At 46.5% G+C, this 26,089-nt stretch overlaps 1 protein-coding gene across 2 annotated transcripts in view; it reads right to left on the bottom strand.

Moving 5' to 3' along the window:
* Nucleotides 1-26,089, bottom strand: part of TRAP1 (TNF receptor associated protein 1) — a 79,826-nt gene that overhangs the window by 35,744 nt on the left and 17,993 nt on the right. For both annotated transcript variants that reach the window (XR_012161182.2, XM_073362771.2), the window contains exons 3-8: nt 24,452-24,534; nt 23,386-23,526; nt 5,129-5,200; nt 4,077-4,237; nt 2,409-2,518; nt 65-138 (exon numbers count right to left, since the gene is read on the bottom strand). Coding sequence is in view for 1 of the 2 variants with exons in the window: in XM_073362771.2 (XP_073218872.2) it covers nt 65-138; nt 2,409-2,518; nt 4,077-4,237; nt 5,129-5,200; nt 23,386-23,526; nt 24,452-24,534 (641 nt within the window). In the remaining variant the exon portion in view is untranslated. The remainder of the gene's footprint in view (nt 1-64; nt 139-2,408; nt 2,519-4,076; nt 4,238-5,128; nt 5,201-23,385; nt 23,527-24,451; nt 24,535-26,089) is intronic.

The raw sequence follows: 26,089 nt of genomic DNA on the forward strand, positions 1-26,089 counted from the left end.
GCCCACTGCAGGGTTACAAGTTTCCCCCCCGAGTCACTACCCTGTCCATGGCTCTCAATCTAACCTGTAACGTGTTGAGGCGTCTCCCGTTGAGGAAGAGGGGAAAGCTGATGAAGTTGCTGTATTTTGTCACCACCCCTGGAACAGAGAGAAACATTGTCAACAAAAAAACCAGAACACAGGTCTTATCAGTTTCAACCACCATATCGTTGTGACTGAGACGAGCTATGGGAACCTGTCATATCAGCACAGGTTAGCTCCTTTGAAGTGTCCCTGCTCTCCACTGCAGCCTGCTCCTGCCCCCCACCATGTTTTCCCACAGCCCATCAGGTAATCAGAAAAAATTCATGGACTGAAGGAGCTCAGAAAAGAGCAACAAAGAATGTTAGTGGCCTGGAGAGACTGAATGTTTAGCTTAGCAAAGGGATGGTGACTGGAGGTAGTGGCGGTGAGAACAGTCTACAAACATCTGAACTGCGTGATACCTAAGTGGGAGAGGAGTATTTAATGTAGCACTCTGAGGTACAAGTAGGAGTAATAGGACAGAGGGAAGGGAATATTTTGGTTGAATATCAGTGAGAGCCATCAAGCTGTAGAACCCTCTCCCGAGGGAAGGGGTGGATTGGTTAGGGCATATAACTAGACTCAGCAAAATGCCAGAAAAAACCTCTAGCGAATAATCCTGCACTGGCCCCAGGGAGAGGAGAGGACGACGTTAAAGGACTTTTCTCTCTCTTGCTTCTACAGTTACAACTTTGGTATGGCACAGCCAATTCTGTAGTGACCAGCACTTCTCAGCACAGGATCGCAAAACATTATGGGGTGAGGAGAACATAGGGACACCTACAGTTAAAGGGTGGGGGTTCAAGTGTTTCCATGGTTACCCAGCTTTTACCGTGGCTCACAACCTCCTGAATCTTTCCCTTGTCAGGATAGAATTTAAGAGGCTTGGTTTCTGCCCAGAGATAAATGAGTTTCTTTGAAAAGTTTGAGCAAAAATTATTCAGCTATTTGAGATCCAGAGAGGGAAGGGGACACTTTCCCATTAGATATGGTATCCTTGCTTTAACCCCCACCCCTCCCCAAGCTCTAGCACTATGCAGTGTGAAGTAGGGAGCTGGAAACTGGCAGGAATATGGTTCCTAGGGAGGAAAGGTGACTTTTAGGATCCCAGGAAAAACTGGTTTACATTTGGCCATGTTAGAACCATTTTAAAATGAAATTCACATATGTGCATGTGTGGTAAAACATTTTAAACAATACACCATCCACTGTGCTCACAAAACAGACAGGTGTCTGTGGAAATAGCAGCAGATCATGTAATTAGACACTGCATTGCAATGCCTATGCGGAAGTGGGCAAACTTAAGGTTAGCAGCCTGCCATAACCTTCTCATTTGCTAACTACATTTTGAAATCTCAATGTTTCTTTTAACAGTTTTTCCCCTACCCTGTGAAATATAAGGAATTAAGCCTCGGTTAAAAGACTAGGGGGTCTAAGCTCCCAGACATGTCTATAGAAAAAGCAGGCATGACAATTCAACCTGATTTTCCCATTTCTTTGGGAGAAGTCAATGAGTTAAACTGGCAGCACCCTGTATATTCCTGGATTAGAACAGAGGTAGAAGGAGATGCAGTAATGGCCTTTGGGGCTGGCAAGCTGCTCCTGGATTATATAAATAGGAGCCACATTCTACTTTGGTGAGCAGCACCTGTGGTGAGCAAAGGACAGATATTCTCTGCACACATCCCATCTGCCCAAGCTCACCCTTAAAATCTCACCATCGTCTGCCCTTCCCAGGCCCCTTCAGCAGAGGATCTCAGAGCACTTTACAAACATTAGCCACCGCATTGTAATAATACCCAAGTAAGAGAGAACTTCTGAGTTTCTAATACTGGCCATGGAGCTTTCCACAGCTCCAGGATAACCTGAGAGGATTAGGGTTTGCCTGGGACTGCTCAAAGGAAGAGAAAGCACGGTGGTAGAAGAGCTACAGAGGGGACAAGCCCACAGTGCCTCATCCCCATCACTGCAACCCTTACACCCATCCACAGGGCTCCAGAAGCCCAGTCGATCTTCACAAGAGCAACAGCATCGATGTGGAGCCCCACAAGGGCAGGAGTGTAAAGTGGGAAGAGCCACGGGGCTCTGGCAATGAAATGTTGACCCTCGGGGGGGGGGGCACAGGGGGGACAGCATCAACCGACAGGCAACTTACAAGTATAAGCATCAAAGGCTGGAGTGCAGTGCAGTGCAGAAGACTAGGAGTCAGGACACTGGGGTCTAATCTAAGCTCTGCCACCACGTCACCACCTCTCCAGGCCTCTGTGAGATGGGGACAGCACTCCTCAGGGGGAAGGGGCTATAGGAATCCAAAGAATACCATTTCATTTCCGCACCCTGCTCACCTTTGACGCGGTCCTCATTCGCAAACTCTTTGCACTCCTCTTTGAGATGGATAATTATTTTGGTCCCAGGTCTGACACCAGAGGCTTCGGCGATCTCAAACATTCCCGAGCTAGGATTAGAAACACAGCATCACATAGAAACCTTTTCCTTGGGGGATGTTTATTAACAAGGGAGAATGAAAAGGGAACATTTCATTAACCAAGGGGACGATTTTCAAAGCACAAATGACACTACAGCACCCAGCTCCCATTGAAGTCAATGGAAGTCAGGCACTGTGGAGTTTTACATGTGGTCACCCAGATCTACAATATGGTGATGTAGCCTGCAGAGACTCCAGGTCCCAACAGACAATGCTTCATAATACCAGCAGCCTCTACTGACAACAGCATTGCACGCTGGGTGATGTCATCAGCCTGGGCTAAACCTCCATGGAAGCAACTGAAATCTTCTCCATTTTATACAGATACTTGCAGCCCTCCAGGCTCCAGACAAGCAGACTGCATGGCTCTTTGTTGGTCCAGCACATGTGCCCCAGTCTATGATTATTTCCACTAGACTGCAGCAACACCCTCTGATGAAGGGCTTCTGCACTGAGCTACAGGGTCCCCTTTCCTACCAATGGTCATCTCCACTCTTTCTAGTTCCGAGTGACTGCTCCATCTGTCTGAGGGTCAAATGTTCCAGGGAGCAGCACCAATTCAAGGGTAGAAAACACACTTTGTGAAAGGTGCAGGAATGGCAGGTAATCCTTCAGTGATCCTCACAGGTTACAAGCAGGAGGACTATAACATTTAGCACAATAAAGCGGATTATTATCTGGAACACAACAGGATCCGAAGTTTTAACTGTGAAACTGTTTTCAGGGATTTATAAACTTGGCAAATTCTTTCTTCCCACGGGCTTTTAATAGGAGGTGGAGATTTTCACATCTAGGGCTCTGGTCCAAGTCTGCAGTAACTCAAAGCTTCTGCCATCTGATGGACATTCTGTGGCCTGTGTTAAATGAGTGGGTGATCTATATGGAAGTCTAGCTCACAGAAGACATTTGCCCATGTTATAACCCATACCACAACAGGTCTGCTTGTTGGCATTCTCAGCAAAATGACTAGCCCAGAGAGATTGGATTTCCTTCTCACCCCTGCAGTATCCCTTCAAGGCAGGACTGAGGCCCATTGGTGGGGTGGAGAGGGGAAAGCTTCTACGGTCTGTGCCATGCCTGCTCTGTGGGCAGACTGCAGTCAGTCTCTAGGGCTGTCAATCTGGCACACTTAGCAGGACTGAATTCACGTGTGGTTTTCTTGTTTAACAAGCCCATAGCAGCGAGGAGCTGACAGCGTAGGCTGCGGTGAAGGGCACCACACAGCTCTCCTAATGCGCCATCTCTTGCCTTATAGCAGCCTTGGCTATTCAAACCCAAGCTCTGTGCCAGCACAGCCAGGCTGCTGAGTTACATGGGGGGTGGTTTTGTAATGAAGACTTTCACTTGTAACCTAAGCAGGATTTTAACCGAGGTGTCTAGCTGCAAAAGACCAGTGCCCTACCTCATCTTGCGCTTCCCTGCGCAGCTTCCAATCCCCACCCAGGTGGAGCTACAGACAATGTCACAACACTCGCTCATTCTCTCCAATACATTGGCCTCCAATAATTCCAGTTTTGCAGACTCTTACCCATCTGAAGACCAGTGGTAGCCAGGGCTCCCAGACTCTGCAGATTGCGAGTACACCTCCACTTTATTAGCCACCATGAAGGCAGAGTAGAAGCCCACTCCAAACTGGCCAATGATCTTATTACTGGCCTCCGCCTGGCTCTGCAGCGCATCCAGAAATGCCTGTAGGGACAACGAGTAGCAGGTATACTGGACTGCAGGTCCACTCACCCTCGGCTACAGCTGGGAGGCTGCAGCCTCCTCCCAAACCCCCACAGCTGCTCTCCCCACGCTCCCTGACTCAGCCTGTTGCTGTTTGCTCAGTGAGCCTGGCACCCCAGAACATTCCTCTCCAAGGGGACTCCTCCCCTTCAACTGCTTTGCAGCAGTCAGCGCTCTGGGGGGCTGAGCTCACCCTCCTGAGGACAGCACAAGTAGAAGAAGCTCCAGTGACTTGCTCCTACGGAGCAACATAGTAAGGGAGGAGCAGTGACTGCAGCTTTGGAACAGGAAAGCATTGCCTAGGGCAGTGCCTGCTGCAACGGGTGGGAGAGAAGAAAGAGAATGGGGTGTGATTGCTCAGTTGCAGGAAATGAATAGGGATTTCAGAGATGGAAAAACCCGGCAAATATATGCACCAGCAAACAGCTGTGTCCACCCCTGGCCCACCAGTAACTGTGCTGCAACTTGCGGCCCAGACAGCACTTAGAGAACATGAAGGTAGAGAGCTTGTGGATCTCGATCACAATGCCTTGGGGGAAAGAAGTTTGCTTTTACAAAGCGGCACAGCCAAGTGCACCATGTCTATATAAAGAGCCTGGATCTACAGAACAGAGGACACATAAGGGATCCCCCAGCTAATGGGACCCTGCTTCCCCAATGAGAGGAAAATGGTTCTTTAGTGTTGTCCTAGTACCAATGACCACACACTTCATGGGTCAGGAATGACAATGGAGCCTTGGGCTGGTTTCACCTCCCAACAGGGGTCCCCTTCACGATAGGGCTTAAGGAGATGCAGGATCGAGGAGCCTCAGGGGCCATGAGGACACAACATGAAGGAGGCATCTCTCTTACCTTCGAGCCAGATCGAGCAATGGTGCCAAGATTAGAAACAAGCTCCTCCTGGGTCATTCCAATGCCAGTATCCTGCAGGGAATACAACGATAGAACCGGATGTACCAGGGCACGTGCATTTCAGCAGCAGACAGGACATAGAGCATCCCAGTAAATTCCCAAAATCAGACACCACTACCATTGGGGACATTTAGCTAAAAAATTGCAAGACTGGATTTTTCACCACAGTGGATGGTTCCCCTTCCCCAGGCCAGGACATGGGAATCAGGAAAATGCACAGTTCTAAGGTGCAGAAATGACTGCCCAGTGGCTTCAAACCAAATGTTAGCAGAATGTAGAGTAGACACAAAAAAGCACTAAGAAACCAACTGACTTCTATACCCTCATAATAGAATATTTTTATCACAGCAGTGCTTACTGGCCCCAACCAAGAGGGCCCCACCATGGTAGGTGCTGTACAGACACTTAGCAAAGAACAGTCCCTGTCCCTAAAGAGATCAGACCAAGTGCAGGAGAAAGGAAGGCTAATCCCCAAGGTCCCGCAGGGAGTCTGTGGCAGGGCAGTGAACTGAACCCAGATCTCCCAAGCCTCAGCCAGTTCAGTACCTTGACCACAAGACCATCCATCCTCATTGTGGGTGTTACCATGAACCAGCTCTTCTTTATTCTCTGTCACCTTCACTAGCCCAATGCTACCCTCTGCAAAACTCGACAGCCGAGTATGCTGTTCGTACGCTGGCATCCAGGCTGGAGAACTGGGTATGAATGTGTGTCAGAGCACTCTCATCCTGGCTTCCCCCACAGAGGCTGCCATTTCTGTTGGGTGGGCCAGGAACTGGCTATTACACTGACTGTTACCTGCCATGTAGCCCAGACTTTGAACACTGGCATCTGGTAGAATGAAGTTTGTTGGTCTATTGTTAGTTATTTTCATCCATGTCAGTCTGAATTTACATTCCCATTTATCACAATAAATAACTCACTCCTTGCCATCCTTGATGTCCATCTCTCAGACAGGAGATCCTTGGACATTAGCAGTAAGAATGGGTTTGCTTTGATTCAGCTTTAGTTTTCCCTGCCGCTCCTTTGGACAATTCTGTGGCAGTATGGCAAAAATCACAACTCAGAAATGGCCAACCCATAACATAGGGGTCCAATCCACTGCGAATACACCAGTTCTTACTTCCTGCTTTGCAAGAGCTTCCCTGACCCTTCCCACATTGGGTTTCCCTTTTAAGTTGCTGCATTTGAACTCGGTTCCCTTCGTAGCTTCCACAGAAACGAAGTGCAAGCTAATCACATCACAACGGTGAGAAAATGGACTTGGTGTCACTTTTCAAACGCAAACTTCCCACAGCACAGCACCACCAGCTGCATTACAAAGGGTTAATGAAGTCACTCCAACAGAGGTCTCTGACTCCCTCTGATTATGCACGATGGCACATGATGTGTAACTAGATTTAGTGCCACAGTAAAATGAGGTTTTCGTCCAAAGGAGGGGTTTGAGTCATCTACCATCACCGAGCACAAATCACTACATGCCTTGCAAAATCAGAAGCAGAACAGGGTCTGATTTCACATGCCCTGAGCACATCTTGTCTAGAGTCCAGGTCCAGGCCCCCAAATGTCAAAAGAATGAATCTGAGTGGAACTGAACAGCATGAGCAGGGATCTCACTGAAATCCAGCCCCTTTGGTGTTTGCTACTTACCCCCCCTCCCCCCGCCCACCTAACTATTTCCTCACCATGTAGGCTTCTTCTTAACTAGCAAAACAAAATGTCATAATTAATGCCGACAATGCACAATTATTTTTTTTAGATCAGTGTTTATTTCCAATGGATGATCAAAATATCTTCAAGTGCATGCAAGACATTGGCTCAAGTATATGTCTTGGTAACTGGTGAGGTGTTTCCTCTGTGTCCACACAGCTCCCCCTTTTGACACAGAAAAGTGACGCCTTTCATGTGATTAAAGATGGCAGCCCAATCAGTCACCTTAAAGATGTGAAGTGAATTGGATGCCAGGTAGGGTCTCAATAGCAGGGTTTGTACAGCCAGAAAAAACAAACAGTAAATGGCAAAACCTCAGGAATCTGCCAAGAACGTCCCTGCCCCCAGGCCAGAAAGAAACGTTTTCAGCATCTGGTTCAGGTTTTGTTCATTCCAGACCCCTGAACAGAGCTCTGAGCTCCTCTGATCCACTCCTATTTATAGCATAGCACATCATTCCCAAATTCCTATACCTTAAAAAATAAATCCCTGCTCTCTGAATGTAATTGGCCATTATCAAACCTCTGCCAAACTTACTGCAAAATGCTTAAGGAAAATTTCTGGACACTGGTTTGAATGGAATGAAACACAACTGCAGTGAAGACAGCTTACAGTTCAAACTGACTGCTCCCAAAACAGCTCTGACCTCAGCTGCTATAGCAGGGGTGGGCAAACTTTTTGGTGAGGGCCACATCGGGGTTGCAAAACTGTACGGAGGGCCAAATAGGGAAGGCTGTGCCTCCCCAAACAGCCTGGCCCCAGCCCCCTATCCGACCCCTCCCACTTCCTGCCCCAACTGCCCCCCTCAGAACCCCTGACCCATCCAACCTCCCCACTCCTTGTCTCCTGACCACCCCCTCCTGAGACCCCCCAACCCTAACCGCTCCCCTGGGACCCCACCCCTATCCAACCCCCCCTGCTCCCTGTCCCGACTGCCCCAACCCTATCCACACCCCCGCTCCCCAGGACCCTACCGAGCCCCCCTCCCCTGACTGCCCCACTCCTATCCGTCCCCCACCCCGACAGGCCCCCTGGGACTCCCACGCTTATCCAACCTGCCCCTGTTCCTCGTCCCCTGACCCCCACCCACCCACCAGAACCTCCGTCCCATCCAACCACCCTCTGCTCCCTGTCCCCTGACTGCCCCCCAGGACCCCCTGCCCCTTACCCAACCCCCCTCCTCCCTTACTATGGCGCTCAGAGCAGCATGTCTGGCAGCTGCGCCGCTCGGCCAGAGACAGACACGCTACCGCGCTGCCCTGCAGGAGCGCACTGCCCAGAGCGCTGCCCATGCAGCGGCATAGCTGCAGGGGAGGGGGGACAACAGGGGAGGGGCCGGAGGCTAGCCTCCCTGGCTGGGAGCTCAAGTGCCAGGCCGGATGTGGCCCGCAGGCCATAGTTTGCCCACGTCTGTGCCATAGGGAAATGGGAACAGTACTTGTACGTGGCTGGCCAAGAATCCCAGCAAAATGATGTGCCATATAGCAGGAAAATACCTGGACTGGCCGAGATAAATGTGATCAGCTTACAAACTTCTCTCTTTCAGTGCACAGGCTCTCTGACAGCTGCAGCTCTTTTGTCACCAGATGGCACTGCTCCCAGCCAGCCAGCTCTCTAATCAATGAGCAGCACTCTAGGGAATAAGAAAAGGAGGACTTGTGGCACCTTAGAGACGAACCAATTTATTTGAGCATAAGCTTTCGTGAGCTACAGCTCACTTCATCGGATGCATGCTGTGGAAACTGCAGTTTCCACAATATGGAAGCTTATGCTTATGCTCAAATAAATTGGTTAGTCTCTAAGGTGCCACAAATACTCCTTTTCTTTTTGCGAATACAGACTAACACGGCTGTTACTCTGAAACTCTAGGGAATGATGTCCTGCAGCAAAGACCACAGTCATACTTATGCAAAGCAGACCCTCTACAGGTTTGGAAAGTAAATAAAACTCCCAGGAATGTAGAAGGGGGGCAGAAAGGGCTAAGAGCCAACAACACACGCTCCAGTAAAACCAAAGACAGGAACTACTGGAGTTTCTATTCTCATCACCCAGCAGCTTACAGTGAAGTCAGTCAGCGGTGTGCATTTCTAGGAGAGTTTTAGCCAGGGGCGACTGCATGACCACAGAATCAAGAACACTTTCTAACCCTGCTGCATCCAACATTATTAGAAAGAGAGCAGTCACTCCATTGTTCAAATTGGGTTTATAAGGGACACTTAGCTGCAGTTTCAGACCCCACTCTGAAAACCACAAGAAAAGTGATACCATCCTCAAAATTGGTAGATTACATTGGGTGCAAAGGTAAAATTTTTCTATAGAATGGGAAGTGAATTGGACACTATTAATTGAGAGATGTGTTCTCCAGAGTTCAGGAGAGCTAATGCTTTTCTGCAACTTTGTAGCAAAGATGACAAACCACATTGCAGAAAAGAAACAGAAGTAGTTCATAGTATTCCCCTAACTCAGATCTAAAGCATAGCACCAACATTTCATTGATTGAAGGTTAATTACAGAAGTTATTAACATATAGCTCACCACGGGTTGATTCATATCCCAGATGGAGCACCTGTGACATTGCCCAAGACTCAGAGATGGGCTCCCTGGCTAAGGATCTTATCAGTGTACATTAGTGTGGCTCCCCTCCTGTATACCCCAGTTCCACATTAGGACTATGTAAAAAGCGAAAGAAATTCCCCCATAAAAATATTTACAGTGATATCGAAGTTGCAGGCACATCACAGAGGTTTCAGTCTACATTACCTTTCAAGCATGTTAGGGCTTGTCTACATGGGTACACTCAAGGAAATTAATCCAAATTAACAAAAAGTGCGAATTTAAAGTGCATTTATTAAATCTCATAAACCCCTGCGTGGACACTCTTAAAATGGATTTAGTTTGATTTCTCTTAGAAATCAATTAGTTTAGATTCACTTCTACTTTAATTCTGAATAAGAGTGTCCACAAAGAGATTTAATGCAGTTTAACTAATCCACTTTAAAAATTAATTCAGATTAACTCTCATGAGTGTCCCCAGTTAGACAATCTCTTAGACACACAAGAATTTCAGAATTATGGTTGCACTTCTCCAACTAAACATCCACATAACTAACTAAACCTAACTCTTTTTCTGAAGAGATGCCACTCTGCCACCTTACTTTTTGAAGAGCATAGAAAAACTACTCCATGGCTCATTAGTTTCATAATCCTTTTTCATACAGAGATGCCTCTGATACAACGTGAGATGATCTGTCACCACACTGACCTTTGTTCAAAGGGCTTTTCTACTCATGGGGTAATGTGCTACATGGGGGGGGGAGGGGACAGGAGGGGAAGGGAAGGGGTGATTTCTAAAGTGTGCTAAATTGTTGTATATTAATTGGTCCATGTAGACCCTGCTGGTGCGCACTAATGGTTCCCTAGTGTGCTTTAACATAGAAGCGCACTCGGGAACCTTTAACATACATCAGCATGGTCTATCGCAGGGGTTCTCAACCTTTTTCTTGCTGAGGACTCCCTTAACATGCTATAAAAATGCCAGGGCCCAGCAGGAGCGGGCGGTGGGGGCTCCCAGCTTCGGGGCAGGGGGTGCAGGGGCTCCCAGCTTCAGCCCCCCGCTGCTTCTGGCTTGCGGGGGGCAGGGAGGTTTGCCGGCTTCAGCACCACACTGCTTCCGGCTTTGGGGGCTTGATGGGGGGATGGGTGCTGCCTTTAGACCCATGCCTCTCCCGGCTGGGATGGAGGGGGCTGCCGGCTTTAGCCCTGCACTGCTCCACAGACCCCCAGTTGAGAACCACTGGACTATATGGACTAGTTATTACACAACACGTTAGCACACTTTAGAACAGGGGTTCTCTAACTAGGGATTACAACCCCTCACGGGGTTGCAAGATTATTACATGGTGGATCATGGCCCATCAGCCTCCACCCACAAATCCTGCTTCGCCTCCAGCATTTATAAGAGTGTTAAATATAAAAAATGTGTTTTTTAATTTATAAGGGGAGGGGGTCAGAGGCTTGCTGTATGAAAGGGGTCACCAGTACAAAAGTTTGAGAACCACTGCTTAGAACATAAGAATGGCCATACTGGTTCAGACCAAAGGTCCATCTAGCCCAGTATCCTGTCTGCTGATAGTGACTAATGCCAGAAGCTTCAGAGGGAATGAACAGAACAGGCAATCATCAAATGATCCTTCCCATGTGGCCCATTCCCAGCTTCTGACAAACACCTCCAGAAATCACCTCTAGAGAGTATGTAGACAAGCCCTAACTTTGTGATCTGGGCATGTATGTCTTGTCTTGTAACTTGGATAACTGGCTGGCATGTGGAATCTTGGGGTTAGCACCATGAGGTGCTCAGTACCTTCTCCATGACTCAGGACCCTGAACCCCTTAATGAAGAGAAGTAAATGAATGCCTTCAGCTTGCTCTGTGCTAAGAGCCAATTTGCTAAAAGCTTGCTAATCAGGACTTTGTAAAATTCTTGTATGTGTACTATGCTTGATTGTAAAGCAACCCAACCACTACAGAATTACAACAATCTAGTTTTTAGAGTAGCAGCTGTCTTAGTCTGTATTCGCAAAATACAGTTTTTGTATCTTTTTGAATCTAGTTTTTGTGGCCACCGCCAAAATGAAGCTATTTGTTACGGATCAATGAGGTACAGCAGCAGGAAGGCTCACTTTCTGAGTTCTCTCACTGGGGTCAGACTTAAGCTAGTTTGGGTGCTTTGCTTAAGGAGAGTAACTGAAATCCATAGGAACACAGGCATTGCCAGGCTAGATCAGACGTGTGGTCCATCTAGTCCTGTGTCCCGCCTCCAGCAGTCACCTGTGTCTGATGCTTCAGAGGAAGGTGCAAGAGATGCTGCAGTGGGAAGATGTGAGGTGATTTCCTCCCAGGAAGGTCTTATCCTAATATTTAGAGATTGGATTAAGCCCTGTAGCCTGTATTCCTTCCCAATACTCTTTTTGGCATCATTAACAATAACAATTCTGAATCTTACTAAGTTCTTGGCCTTAACACCTTCTTGTGCCAGTGAGTTCTACAGTCTATCTACACATTGTATGAAAAAGTATTTCTTTTTATCAGTCTTGAATCTCCCACTTTTGAAATGTCATTGAATGTTCCCTTGTTCTTGTATTACGAGACAGAGCCCAGAAGCTCCCAAACCACCTTCTGCAGACTGTGTGTTATTATTTTATATATTTTTATACTCCTTGGGTCTCTAACTTGTTTGTGAGAAGCTGCAATGCTTTTGAATGGTAACATACCCTCCAGCCACTGTTACACACCTGTAACCTGGACTTCACCTGGAAGGTTTCTGCATGTGTTTCTTAACTGTTAGAGCTAACAAGGTGCTCAGTCCTGTTCAGAATACTAGCCTCAGGTCCTTCCTGTCCCTGCAACAAAGAGCGCACAATCCATAGGACAGGAAGGACGCATTAGGAGACCCAGACAAAGGAACTGCTTTAGTTAACTGTTTTTATTCCCCCTTTCCACAATTCTTCCATTTGGAGGCCTCACAGAAGTGGGTCTTTAGGACAGACTTAACTTCTAGGAGAGGAAGAGAGCCTAGCACAATGGGGTGGGGGATTGGGGTTTCTACAAGTCGAGTAGAATGGGACAATTATACTCCCATGTCTTACATCCGACACCCCAGAATGATATTAGCCTTTTCCACAACTGCATCACATTCTTAACTCATATTCAATCTGTGAACCCCCAGGATCCTTTGCAGCAGTACTATCACCTAGTCAGTTATTCTCCATTTTGTAGTTATGATTTGATTTGTCCTTCCTAAGTGAAGTATTTAACACTTAACTTCATTGAATTTCATCTTGTTGAGTTCAGACCAAAGCTCTAAATTGTCACGGTCATTTTAAATTATAATCCTGTCCTCCAACAACTTCCATCTTGGTGTCATCTGCAAAGTTTATAAGCATAGTCTCCACTTCATTATCCAAGTCACTGTTGAAAACATTGAACAGTTCAGGACCCAGGACTGACCCCTGTGGGACTCCACTATAGATTACGCCCTCCCACTTTGACAGCAAATTATTGATAACTATTCTTTGAGTATGTCCCTTCAACCAGTTGTGCATCAATCTTATGGCAATTTCATCTAGACCACATTTCTCTAGTTTGCTTATGAGAATGTCATGTGGGACTGTGTCAAAAGTTCTATTAAAATCAAGATATCATGTCTACTACTCCCCCCATCCACTACGCCAGTAACCCTCTCAAGGAAGGAAATCAGGTTGGTTTGGAAAGATTTGTTCTTGACAAATCCATGCTAGCTCGATCCTATAACCCTAGTAACCTTTAGGTGCTTACAAATTGATTTTTTAGTAATTTATTCCAGTATTTTTCCAGGTATCGATTTTATGTTGACTGTTCTAAAATTCCCTGGGTCCTCTTTGTTCTCTTTTTGAAAATAGTACTATGTTTGCCTTTTGCCAATCCTCTGGGACCTCTCTCGTCTTCCATGAGTTCTCCAGGATAATCACTAATGGTCCTCAGACTGCTCCAGCTCGTTCCTTAAGTACCCTACGATGAATTTCATCAACTCCTGCTGACTTGGGTACATTTTAATATTCTTTATCCTGTTCTTTCCCTATTTTGGCTTGTGGTCCTTCCTCCTTGTTGTTAATATTAATGGTATTGAGTATCTGGTCACCATTAACCTTTTTACTGAAGACTGAAGCAAAACAGAATTAAATTCCTCAGACTTCTTTTGATGTCATCAGTTATTAGTTCTCCTGCCCCGCTAAGCAGACGACCTACACCTTCCTTCAAATTGCCTTTCACCTTCAGATTCACTACCAATTCCTTTCTGCTGATCAGAATGAAGTCTAAAATGGCTGTCCTGTGGTTACTTCCTCCACTGTCTGAAACAAAAAGCTGTCCTCGGTACATTCCAAGAACTTACTGGAAAATTTTGTGTTTTACTGTACAGTAACTCTTTGCTTAATGTTGTAATTATGTTCCGGAAAATTCCTACTTTAGACAAAACCATGTTAAGCTAATCCAATTTCCCCATAAGAATTAATATAAATCGGGGTGGTTAAGTTCCAGAGAAATGTTTTTCGCCAGACAAAAGACATTATATACACACACACACACACACAAAGTATAAGTTTTAAACAAACAATTTAATACTGTACACAGCAATGATGATTGTGAAGCTTGGTTGAGGTGGTGGAGTCAGAGGATGGGATATTTCCCAGGGAATGCCTTACTGCTAAATGATGAGCTAAAGCTCGGCTGAGCCCTCAAGGGTTAACACATTGTTAATGTATGCTCACATTTTACAAGGCAGCACTAAGGAGGAAGAAGACACAACAGACACATGGCAGTGGCTGCAAACACTCCCTGCAGAAACTGAACATAATGATGAACCCATGCTACCCCACTGGAGCACACTACTCCTTCCGCTTTCCAAAGTGCCGGGCTGAGCATGTGTGCGTATTTGCGAGAGAGAGACACACACACCCCATGTGTGCGTGTGTGTGAGAGAGACAAACATCGTGTGTGTGTGTGTGTGTGTGTGTTTGTATATGTTTGTGTGTGTGAGAGACACACACATTGCCCCTTTAAGTACGCTGACCCCACTCTCAGTACACTGCCTTTTTAAGTAGATCAGCAAGTTGAGATAGCAGCTACTGCCAGCAAGCTTCCTCCATCCTGATACCTGTGTGTTCCCCCCGCTCTGTGGAGATGGGGTACAGGAGTGGGGGGAGGGGGACACCCTGACATCAGCACCCCTTTTCCCCCACAGTCCCTGCACAGCAAGTAGGAGGCTCCCGGGAGCAGCTCTAAGGCAGAGGGCAGGAGCAGCACACGGCAGTGGGGGGGGGAGCAACATCTGAACTGCCCAGCACTTGATAGCCTGCCGCACAGGGAACTTAGGGGAGCTGATACAGGAGCTGCCAGCCCACCCTGGTTTCAAGCTTCCACCAATTAGCTCCAACAGGCTGCTCTTTCTGCAAGCAGCGGACAAAGCAGGAGGCAGCCAAACAATCTTATAAGGGAGCATTGTGCAACTTTAAACAAGCAAGTTCTCTAACTGATCAGAGATGTAACAATAAAGCAATGTTAACCAGGACTACATTAAGTGAGGAGTTACTGTATTACTTTTCCAACAGATGCTTGGGTAGTTCAAGTCCCCCATTGCTACCAGGCTTTGTGTTTGGGATATTTCAGCTATTTGTTCTGGAAATGCCTCATCCACCTTCTCTTCCTGATTTGGGGGTCAACAGTAGACCCCTACCTGGAGACTTTCAACTAGTTTGCCTCTCACCTCCTTCTGGGGGACCTCAGAACCTTGATGTATTATGCAACCCATCTCCCTTTTTATCCTTCCTGAACAAGCTATATCCCTCTATATCAATATTCCTGTCATGAGACTTCTCATCAAGTCTCTGTGACACCAATTAAGTCATAGTTTAGCTTATGTACTAATACATCCAGTTCTTACTGCTCATTCCCCATACTCTTTGGATTTGTATATAGACATCTAAGATGTTTAGCTGATTCCCCTCGTTGCTCCTATGACCTTCTGTAATTTTCCAGGTCTCCGTAACAACTTCTACCCCTCTGCTAACATTCCTTTTTTTTATGCTTCCCTGTGTGCTTTTGTCACCTCCCCCCTTTGAAACTAATTTAAAGCCTTCCTCACTAGGTTGGCAAGATGGTGTGAGACGATTCTCTTTCCCTTCTTGGTGAAGTGGACACCATCTATTCCCAGCAGACTTCTTCCTGGAACAGCATGCCATGGTGGAGGAAGCTGAAGCCTTCCTGTCAACACCATCTATACAGCCATGCATTCATCTGCAGGATGCGCATGTGTCTGCCTGGGCCCTTACCCTCAACTAGGAGAATTCACAAGAACACAACCTGCGTCCCCAACTCCTTCACCCTTGTTCCCAGCCTCCTGCCATCTGTGGGATTCTGCCTTCCCAGTGCAGTTTCTAATAGATGGCAAGAGAACAGGAACAACAAAGGCGGATCTGGGAGCTCTCTAGGTGGACAAGTGACTTTATGTGACCGTTGGAGTAACACTGCTGTCTGTTGTTGCGTGCTTGCTTACCTTGTGCCAGCCATATTTAAGTTTATGTGCTGAGCCTACTGGCCTTCCAGGCAAGGCTGAGAGCTTCCTAACGAGGCTCCACTTTGCCATCCTTAGACCCCTAATCCCTTTAGGATATCTTGACAAGAGGCTGGGGCTAACTGAGGGAGAAGAGGGGTTTAAAAAGCCAGCTCGTAAGCCACCACAAGAGCGAGCGAACAGGAGCAGAAAACAGGGGAGTTTTGCGAGGGAGTTTAGAGTGGAAGCCTAAGAACCAGATATACCTAATAGTCCCTAAATTTAGGGCAATAACCCATCCCCTCAAAACAAAAAACAAAAACCCAACATTTGTAAGTGCTTGCATAAAAATGGAAGAAGTCTAAATACTAGATGGCTGAACTTGAGTGCCTGGTATTAAATGAGGATATTTATATAACACACATCACAAAAACTTGGTGGAATGATGATAATCCATGGGACATGGTAATATCAGGTACCAAGTATATAAGAATGGCCATGTCGGTCACAGTGGTGGGAGAGTGACACTATATGTGAAAGGAAGCATACAGTGAAAATTTTAAATGAATCAAACTCTACCATAGAATCTCTATGGACATAAATTCCATGCTTAAGTAATATAGAGTATAGCAATAAGAATATATTACCAACCGCCTCACTGGGATGTTGACAGTGATTGTGAAATACTCAGGTTGACTAGAGAGGCGACAAAATCAGAAAACTCAATAATAACGGGGGATTTCAACTATCCCCATATTGACTGGGAACATGTTACCTCAAGGTGTGATGCAGAGATCAAATTTCAAGATACCATTAATGACTACTTCTTGGAGCCATTCTGGATTTAGTCCTACGTGAAGCACAGGTTCTGGTCTAAGAGACAAATATAGCTGAACCGCTCAGTAACAGCAACAAGCATGCAATTAAATTTAACATCCTTGCAGGAGGGAAAATACCAAAGAAACCCACCACAGTAGCATTTAACTTCAAAAAGGGGAACTAAACAAAAATGAGGAGGCTAGTTAAACAGAAATCAAAAGGAACAGTCACGAGTGAAATGCCTGTAAGCTTCATGGAAAATTTTAAAAAACACCATAATAAAGGCTCAAATTATATGTATACCTTACATAAACAAAAGTAGCAGGAAGATCAAAAAAACGTGACTATGGCTAAACAACAGAGTAAAATAGGCAGTTAGAGACAAAAACACATTTTCTAAAAAGTAGAGGTCAAATCCTACTGAGGAAAATACAAAGGAGCATAAACTCTGACAAGTGTAAAAGTATAATCAGGCAGGTCAAAAAAGAATTTGAAGAGTAATAGCAAAAGACACAAAAACTAACAGCAGATTTATTTTTTAAGTACATCAGAAGCCGAAAGCCTGCTAAACAATCAGTGGGGCCACTGGACAACTAAGGTGCTAAAGGAGCACTCAAAGAAGAAAACACTGTTACAGAGAAGCTAAATGAATTCACTGCATTGGTCTTCACTGCAGAGGATGTTAGGAAATTCCCACACCTAAGTCATTCTTTTTAGGTGACAAATCTGAGGTACTGTCCCAGATTGAGGTGTCATTAGAGGTGGTTTTGGAACAAATTGATAAATTAAACAGTAATAAGTCATCAGGACCAGATGGTATTCATCCAGGAGTGCTGAAGGAACTCAAATATGAAACTGCAGAGATCGGACACTAGATAGGGAGGGCTCTGAGTTACTACAGATCATTCTTTCCCAGGTATCTCCCTGGTGGATCTTTCCCACATGCTCAAGGCCTAACCCAGGGGGTGGGCAAACTTTTTGGCCCAAGGGCCACATCTGGGTATGGAAATTGTATGGTGGGCCATGAATGCTCATGAAATTGGCCGTTGGGGTGGGGTGGAGGGGGAGGGCTCTGGCTGGGGCTGTGGGCTCTGGAATGGGGCTAGGGATTAGGGGTTGTGGTCCCGGGGTCCCAGACTTCGGCCCTGCTCAGCCTGCTGCCTGCCTGGATGAACAGAACCCCAGGCTGGCAGTGGGCTGAGCAGGGTTGGAGGCTGGGACCCCGGCTGGCAGGAGCCATCGGATGGAACAGCAGGCCGGCTGCGGGGCTGAGTGGGGCCGGCAGCCAGGACCCCAGCTGGCAGGAGCTGGCGGCCAGAACCCCAGACCGGCAGAGGGTTGAGCCACTCAGCCCACTGCCAGTCTGGGGTTCCGGCCGCCGGCCCTGCTCAGCCCGCTGCAGGCCTGGGATACCAGCTGCCAGGCCCCGCTTACCTCACTGCCACTCTGGGGTTCCGGCCCCCTGCCAGCTGGGGTCCGGGCCTCTGGCCCCGCTCAGCCCGCTGCAGGCCTGGGGTACCAGCAGCAAGCCCGGGGCTCTGCTCCTGGCCTCGGCACAGCGCTCTGCAGCTGGCCCCAGCCTGAGGCCCACTGGGCCCAGCCTGAGGCAGTGAGGGGTGCAGACAGGGGCAAGAGGGGGCGCAGCTCAGCACCACCACTTTAAAAGTTGTTCCTGGTCCTGGTTTGCTGCTTATATCAGACCATGTCTGCATTTGACCTTGTGCGTGCCCTATGTCGCCATTTCCCCCCCCCCCCCCCCCCACTGACAGTTGAGGGGAACATTTAAAAAAATGGCAGCTCCTAAGAAAGCAAAGTTAGATGTCCGTACATTTCAGCCTTCTTGGACAGACACATCTGGATTTATTCAAAAGAAGGACCGTGCTGTTTGTGCTTTCTGTTGTGAAAGTGTTGTTTATCGCACATCAAGTGTTCGATGACATTTTGAAACGAAGCACGAGAAAATCTTTCTTGACGAAGCAGACAAGACTGAATCGATCAAAAAGGCAGGAGCAGGAAAAGCAGTGTTTTTAACAGCTTAAGTGTGAGTCAAAATCAAGCTACAGAAGAAAGTTACAAGATTGCACAGTGCATTGCAAAAAACTGAAAGCCATTTACAGAGGGGGAACATATAAAAAGTTTTTCTCAGCAGTTCAGAGATTTCGTTCAATGATTTGCCAAATAAAGACACGATCATATCTAGAATAAAAGAATTGCCTGTCTGACAGAACAGTTGAGAGAAGCATAAGCGAAATGGCAGAAAACATTAAGGAAAAGCAGATGACTGCATTAAAAGACACAGCAGTGTTTAGCGTTGCAGTTGATGACAACGTGGATATAAACGACTTTCCACGTTTGACAGTTGTTGCAAGATATTGTGCTTCCGATGAAATCCAAGAGGAACTTTGTTGCCAAAAACCCCTGCATGGCACAACAAAGGGGAAAGATATAGTGGAAAGTTTTATAAACCATTCTGAAGAATGAGGAGTTGACATCAGAAAAATATTTTCTGTGACAACAGATGGTGCTCCTGCCGTGGTCAGAAAACAGAAGGGATTTGTAAAGTTACTTGAAGATCAAATTGGCCACCCAACAGTCAAATTTCACTGTATCATCCATCAAGAAAAACCTGTGTTCTAAAATTTCTAATTCCGAACTTAATAATGTGATGAATACAGTGGGGCGAATTGTGAATTTCCTTGTTGCTCCATCTGCTTTGACTCACCGACAGTTTCAAGCACTGCTAGAAGAGATGGACAGTGCTTATAACAACATTCCCCTTCACAACAACATTCGGTGGCTAAGTAGTGGCACGGTTTTGGTGCACTTTGTAAACGGTTTTGATGTAATCAAGGCCTTTTTGTCAGAAAAAGGACAAAACTAGCCCCAACTGGATGATGACAAATGGCTGTTTAAGCTCATGGTTCTAACTGACATCGCTGCTCACCTAAACGAACTCAACCTCTGTCTCCAGGGCAAACGTGTCTGGATCTTTATGAAGCCTGGAAGGCATCTGTTGTAAAACTAGCAGTTCTTGCTCGGGATATTCCAAGTTCTACTTTCCACTACTTCCAACACATAAAAGAACTATCGACACGTTGCGCTATCAGTGTCGATGAGATTGGAATGTACATGCAAGAACTGAAATGAGAAATTTCTGACAGATTTCCAGCAATTTGGCCCAATGCTTTCTTTTCTAATTAAACCTGAAAAGTTAAAGTCACTTTCGTTGGTCTGTATTTCAGTGGATGGGTGTTGATTTCGAAATGCAGCTCATTCAGTTAAAAAGCTCAGAATTGTGGGCATCAAAGTTTGTAGATCTGCGGAGTGCACTTGAAGCTACCGAGAGAGATCATGGGTCCTCTATTCTGGTTAACAACTGATCACTCAGAAGGCTGTGTGCAGCTTAAAGTATCCAAATACAAGCCAGACATCGGAAAACTCAGCAAGGAAAAGCAAGGGCAAGTATCACACTAAACTGATAAGATCTGCATTTAATTTAATTTTAAATGAAGCTTCTTAAACATTTTTAAAACCTTATTTACTTTACATACAACAACAGTTTAGTTATATAATGTAGACTTATAGAGAGAGACCTTCTAAAAACGTTAAAATGTATTACTGGCACATGAAACCTGAAATTACAGTGAATAAATGAAGATTTGGCACACCACTTCTGAAAGGCTGCCGACCCCTGATATAAGGTATACTTGGATTTCAACAAGCCACTGACAAGGTCCCTCACCAAAGGCTCTTAAGCAAAGTAGGCAGTCACAAGATAAGAGGGAAGGTCATCTCATGGATCAGTAACTGCTTGAAAAATAGGAAAAAGAGGGGAAGAACAAATTGTCAGTTTTCATAGTGAACAGGGGTAAACAACAGGATCCCAACGATCTGCACTGGGACCAGTGCTGTTCAACATATTCAAAAACAAGATGGAAAAAGGGGTAAACAGTGAGGTGGCAAAATTTTCAGACAAGATAATTAAATACGAAGCTAACTGTGAACAGTTACAGAGAGATCTCACAAAACTGGGTGATGGGATCAAAATGGTAGATGAAATTCAATACTGAGAAGAGCAAAGTAATGTACATTGGAAAACACAATCCCAACTATGCATACAAAATGAAGGTAATAGCTAATTTAGACCCCACTAAACAAAGACATCTTGAACTCATGGTGTATCTCTGAAAACATCTGCTCAAAAAATAGCAGTCAAAAAAGTTGTTAATGTTAGGAACCATTAAGAAAGGTATAGCTAATAAGACAGAAAATATCGTAACGCCACTATGGAAATCCATGGTACACCCTTGAATACCACATGCAGCTCTGGTCATCCCATCTCAAAAACATATATTAGACTTGGAATAAGTAGAGAAAATGGCAACCAAAATGATTAGAGGTAAGGAATAGTTGCCATATGAGGAGAGATTAAAAAGACTGGGACTGTTCTGCTTAGAAAAGAGACAACCGAGGGGGGGATATGATAGATGTCTTTCTCCATTGTATGGAGAAAGTGAATAGGGAAGTGTTATTTACCCTTTCAGATAACACAAGAATCAGACTTCACTCAATGAAATTAATAGGCAGCAGGTTAAAACAAACATAAGGAAGTACTTCTTCAAACAACCTACAGTCAACCAGTGGAACTCATTGCAAGGGGATGTTGTGAAGGCCAAAAGCATAACTGGGTTCAAAAATAATTAGATGAATTCACGGAGGACAGGTCCATCAATGGCTATTAGCCAAAATGGTCAGGGAGGGAACCCAATGCCATGTCCAAAACCCAGAGCATGCCCTGCAAATCCCAGGAAGAGCAGATATGGGCTAGACAGGAACTGCATCCCAGTGCTGGGATTACAGCTGTGTCTAGGTCTCTAATGGAGCGATCACTTGCTTAGACAATGGCCAAGGAAATATAACAACACTGCGAAACTCAGAAAGTAACAAATACAATTCACTAATCCGGGGATTCTCAAACACTCCCTACTGTGGAACACAACACACACGTTGTATTGCCCAGCCCCAGTCTTCCCACTCATGATCACTTATCATCCCTATGGCAACTGCAGCAGGCCCTTACATGAAAAAGTGAAAGTATCTAGTATATTTTAACAGTCTCCGAAGACATAAGTGCTTTGTCCTTTGTGATAAAGATTACTTATGCTGTGTCCTTTAGGCTTCATCTCATCTCCCTGTCCCCTCCGTTCTGCTCCCTTCTCCCTACACATTCCCGTCCCTTGTCCTCCTTCTCCCCTCAATGTGCTGCCCAGCTACCCCATCCCCTGGTCCCCTTGGCACTCCTCTAGGGCCTGCCGGTGTCTCAAAGCTCCAGACTCACTGGTCACTCTGGCCCATGAGGAAAGCTCCTGCTTCCTCTCCGATTATATAGCAGTGACCCCAGTGTAGTCACTTAAGCTCATTCCAAGATTTTTTTTTTTTTTTTTAAAGGAAGAGCCCGGCCAACAACAGAAGCAACTAGAAACAGAGAGAAGATTGGGCTCCACGTGACCAACGAGCGCTCTGCGGGCCACAGCTTGGGAGTGTTCGCCTTACCCTAAAAATTGCCTCTCTTTTGCTCCTAGAAAAAGTGAAAGCATCTCTGTCCTCCTTTCTCTGCCTCTGCAAGAGGAACAGTGCATTCTCCCCCTGCCACAAGAGAGATGACGCCAGAGATGCACCTCCTTTCCTCTGGAGCATGCTGCATAAGAAAGAAATGTCACATAAATCTGGATACCGAGTAAATTCCACGACACCTCTGCCAGCAGCAGGAACCCCTCAAACTCCAACCTTGATTCGGGCAGCAGGAAGCAAGAACATTTGAAAGACAAGGCACCAGAGATCTGCCTGCCAGAGAGTTTTAGTCATCCCTGAAGTGCAGCTTTATGGTGAAATATTTCATAGCTCAATACCAGGAAACCAGAGTTAGGGGACTCGCTCATCCTGACAGAGCAGGTGTGGCTGGGAGAGGGACACAACAAACCAGGGGAGGGTTGCCCTCACCGCACCAGCGCCTCCTGCAGAGCTAATTAGGACGGGAGCTCTGCCTGTTTTCAGCACATGAGGTCTCAGACCTAGAGAAGAGCAGGGTCTCGGTGAAGAAAACCCCCGCATGCACACACTGTACGGCAGCATGCTGTGCACCTGGCTGCCCTCCTCCCACATGGGAGGCTGCCTTTTAGTAGGGATACATGCACAGAACATGGAAAGTGCTTTAGTCCCAACACGGTAACAGGCACTATGGGAGAAGCCACAGGTCGTTTCCAGGAAAGGGCTGGAGCAGGAGAGGGCAACCCTCCCCTGCTTTGTGGTGTCCCTCTCCCAGCCACACAGGGGCATGGTAATGGGTGGGCGGGGGCACAAACTTGCTGGCCTTTCATCAAAGCTTGGGGTTACAGACTCAATCTAGCATCACTGTCAAGCATTGACCAGCCCTGCAGACACCCAGCTGTGAAGGGCCAGGGGCACAGGGAGACAGTGGATACTGATGAGGGTTACACTCCAGCTCAGCTTCTAATGGGCTTCGGCTGGGATAAGCCGTGCAGCAAAGTGACTTCCTGTTCCTCTTGCCAGCAAAGGGAGATACCTGGATGGTGATGGTTCCCTTCTCGCTGTCTGTCTGCAGGTGAATCTCCATCTCTGGTAAGACCTTCCCGTCAGACATCAGCTTATGACGCAGCTTTTCCAGTGCATCGCTGCCATTGGAGATCAGCTCCCGGATAAACACCTGGGGAAGGAACATTGTTATGTACTGCAGCCTCTGTCTAGCCAGCACCGCTCCCAGCCACCTGTGTGGCACCCCCACAGTGTTCAGGGCATGCTGCTGGCTCATACACAGGTTTTCATCCCAACAGAGGGACTTGTCGAGAGACAGACACGCAGACTGCAACACTCTAGGTGTGGCCATGTCACAGCCCCTAAACGGGGTACCAGAAGAGGAGGGGTTTGAGCAGGCATTCTTTACACTGGCACCGTTGGCTCCTATGGAAAGGACATGTGGGTTTTTAGCACTTTAGTCTTCTGAGTGATACTGATGCCAGAACCCCAGAGTGCATCCTTTCCAATGGAGTCAGAAGTCCCAGAGTGAAGCTTCCTTTCCCAAACATGGCTGGATGGTGTGTATAGGCAAGGCCTTAGTCAAAAATCTGGAGCACACCCCATTCTCGCCAGGGCACAAAGACATACCTCTGCCGGCAAGGACAGGGCAGCCTTCTATCAATCCCTGCATTTAAAATGCTGCACTAAAATCTAAGGGAGAAAAATGGCCAGTAAAAGGAAGGGGATAGTTCCAGTGAGGCAGCAGGCTAGCACAGCTCTGCCTTGACTCCATTAACTCCATCGTGCTGGAACGCTACATGCAGTGCGGCACAGAGCCAACTGTATTTCTCCATTTAGTGGTGTGGGGGCTGGTTTGTTTAAACTTGGTGCTAAAATACAGCCAATTGCCAGAGCCAAAACAGGCCTACTGAGTCATCTAGATGTATTTACATATGAAATTAAAAACATACTCTCTTGGGAAGTCAAGCAGGCATTTCCACTGCAAGGGCAGTGTCTTGCCCTGCCACAGACAGAGACAGATATATATATACACACACACATGGCTTTGCAAACAGAAACTTCACCAGCATCGGTATGATTAGCAGGTGACCTACCTCCTTCTCCGAGTACAAGGAACGTGCAACAATGTCCAACAGCTTCTTCGTCTCTGCCTGGAACTCATGTTTGGAGGCTTCTCCTAGAATTAATCACACACACGCACACCCAAGGGCATTTCACACAGTTCTCTCATACAGGAAAGGCACACACAGCCTCACTAGTGTGCCTCAGCCTCTCAGGGCCCTGGCTAGGAGTGGCAGGGGATATGGACATCTATGGCCTCCACGGAAACTGCCAACAAAGGCGCTATTTATTTTGAAATGTGAGAATGGTTTTTGCCATGTGGGCACACTGTCAGCCTGGACAAGGGCTGAGACAACACACAGACTGCAGAACGGCCATTAGACGATATATTATGTGAGTTCAGGTCACTACATATCTGGGCTGAAGCTGAATCAGTGACCTCGAGGTGAAAAATTACACTCCATTCCTGATCCATGGAGCCATCCAATCCCCAAATCTTCATCTCTAAAAATGCCCTCCCCTGCTTCGTAGCCAATCCTCCCCCCTCTAATTTTTAGAGTACCACACCCCGCCAGATGTGAGCCCTCGCTGTTGTACCAAATAGAGGCTGGTGGGGAAAGGGAGCTCCAACATTTAAAGGAGCTATCTGCAAACACCCCACTCTAAGAGCTTTCAACAAGCACTCTAAGGTCCCAACATAAAAAGCATACTCTAAGTAAAACAGAAGAAGCCATTGTGTTAATCTGGCACCTCTCTGCTGAAGCACCCTTGATACTGCACACACCCAGCTGATTGATATACTCAATCTTTCTCAATGACAACAGCAGCTCAAAGAGAATAACACTTTACAAAATGCTTCTCTCAATAGGCTCTCTTTCAGGCTCTTTTTAAAAGGCCCGATCTTTGGCATTTCCTATCTTAGACACACTTAAGACACTAGCAGCACAGTCAAAGTTACCCGTGACCTGTCACATGTCTGCAGCTGCTTGCAGACAAAACCCCAGATTCTCTGACCCCAGAGGGCAAGATGATGGGTGCAGAGGGACCAAGTTCATTTAAGGGCTTCATAGCCCTGGATCTTCAAAAATACAAGGTGTATGGAAAAGGCCTTGGAATATTGAGTTTAAGATGCTATTTCTGTGTTCAGATAACTCACATGACTTTGTTTTAAAGCAGCTCTGCTTGGAGGAAGGCAAAGCAATTAGTTCTAACTAAAGGGATGACAGCATGATTTTAATCAGAGATCTCCATCATCACAAGCAATGAGCTGGGCACACACAGTTCACCTGTGTAACAACAGATGTAACAGCAGGCAAGAGGCAGGTCCTTTGGAACCCCCTGCCTACACACACGAAAGTTACATCCACCAGAGCACACTGCAGGCTTCTGCCAGACTGCAACTATAGAGGTGCGTCTATCTCACTCTTAAGTAGTTTTATTTCTCAACAGGTTCATGCTTCCAGCGAGATATTGAGAGGGTACAGGGGTGAACCTGTTCCTGCTGTTTTATTCTTTACTCTGTATTTACTACTTTGCTAGAGATTTTATGTTGTGGTGTTCATTCTGGTGATTTTATTTTTGCTAGGATACCTAGAAGTCCTTGACCATGAGACTCCAAGAATTTACTCTTATTGAAGCATCAATGACAACTTCCTTCCACAAGTCTCGAA

This window comes from Lepidochelys kempii, chromosome 10, assembly GCF_965140285.1.
Source record: "Lepidochelys kempii isolate rLepKem1 chromosome 10, rLepKem1.hap1, whole genome shotgun sequence".
NCBI classification, from domain to species: domain Eukaryota; kingdom Metazoa; phylum Chordata; order Testudines; family Cheloniidae; genus Lepidochelys; species Lepidochelys kempii.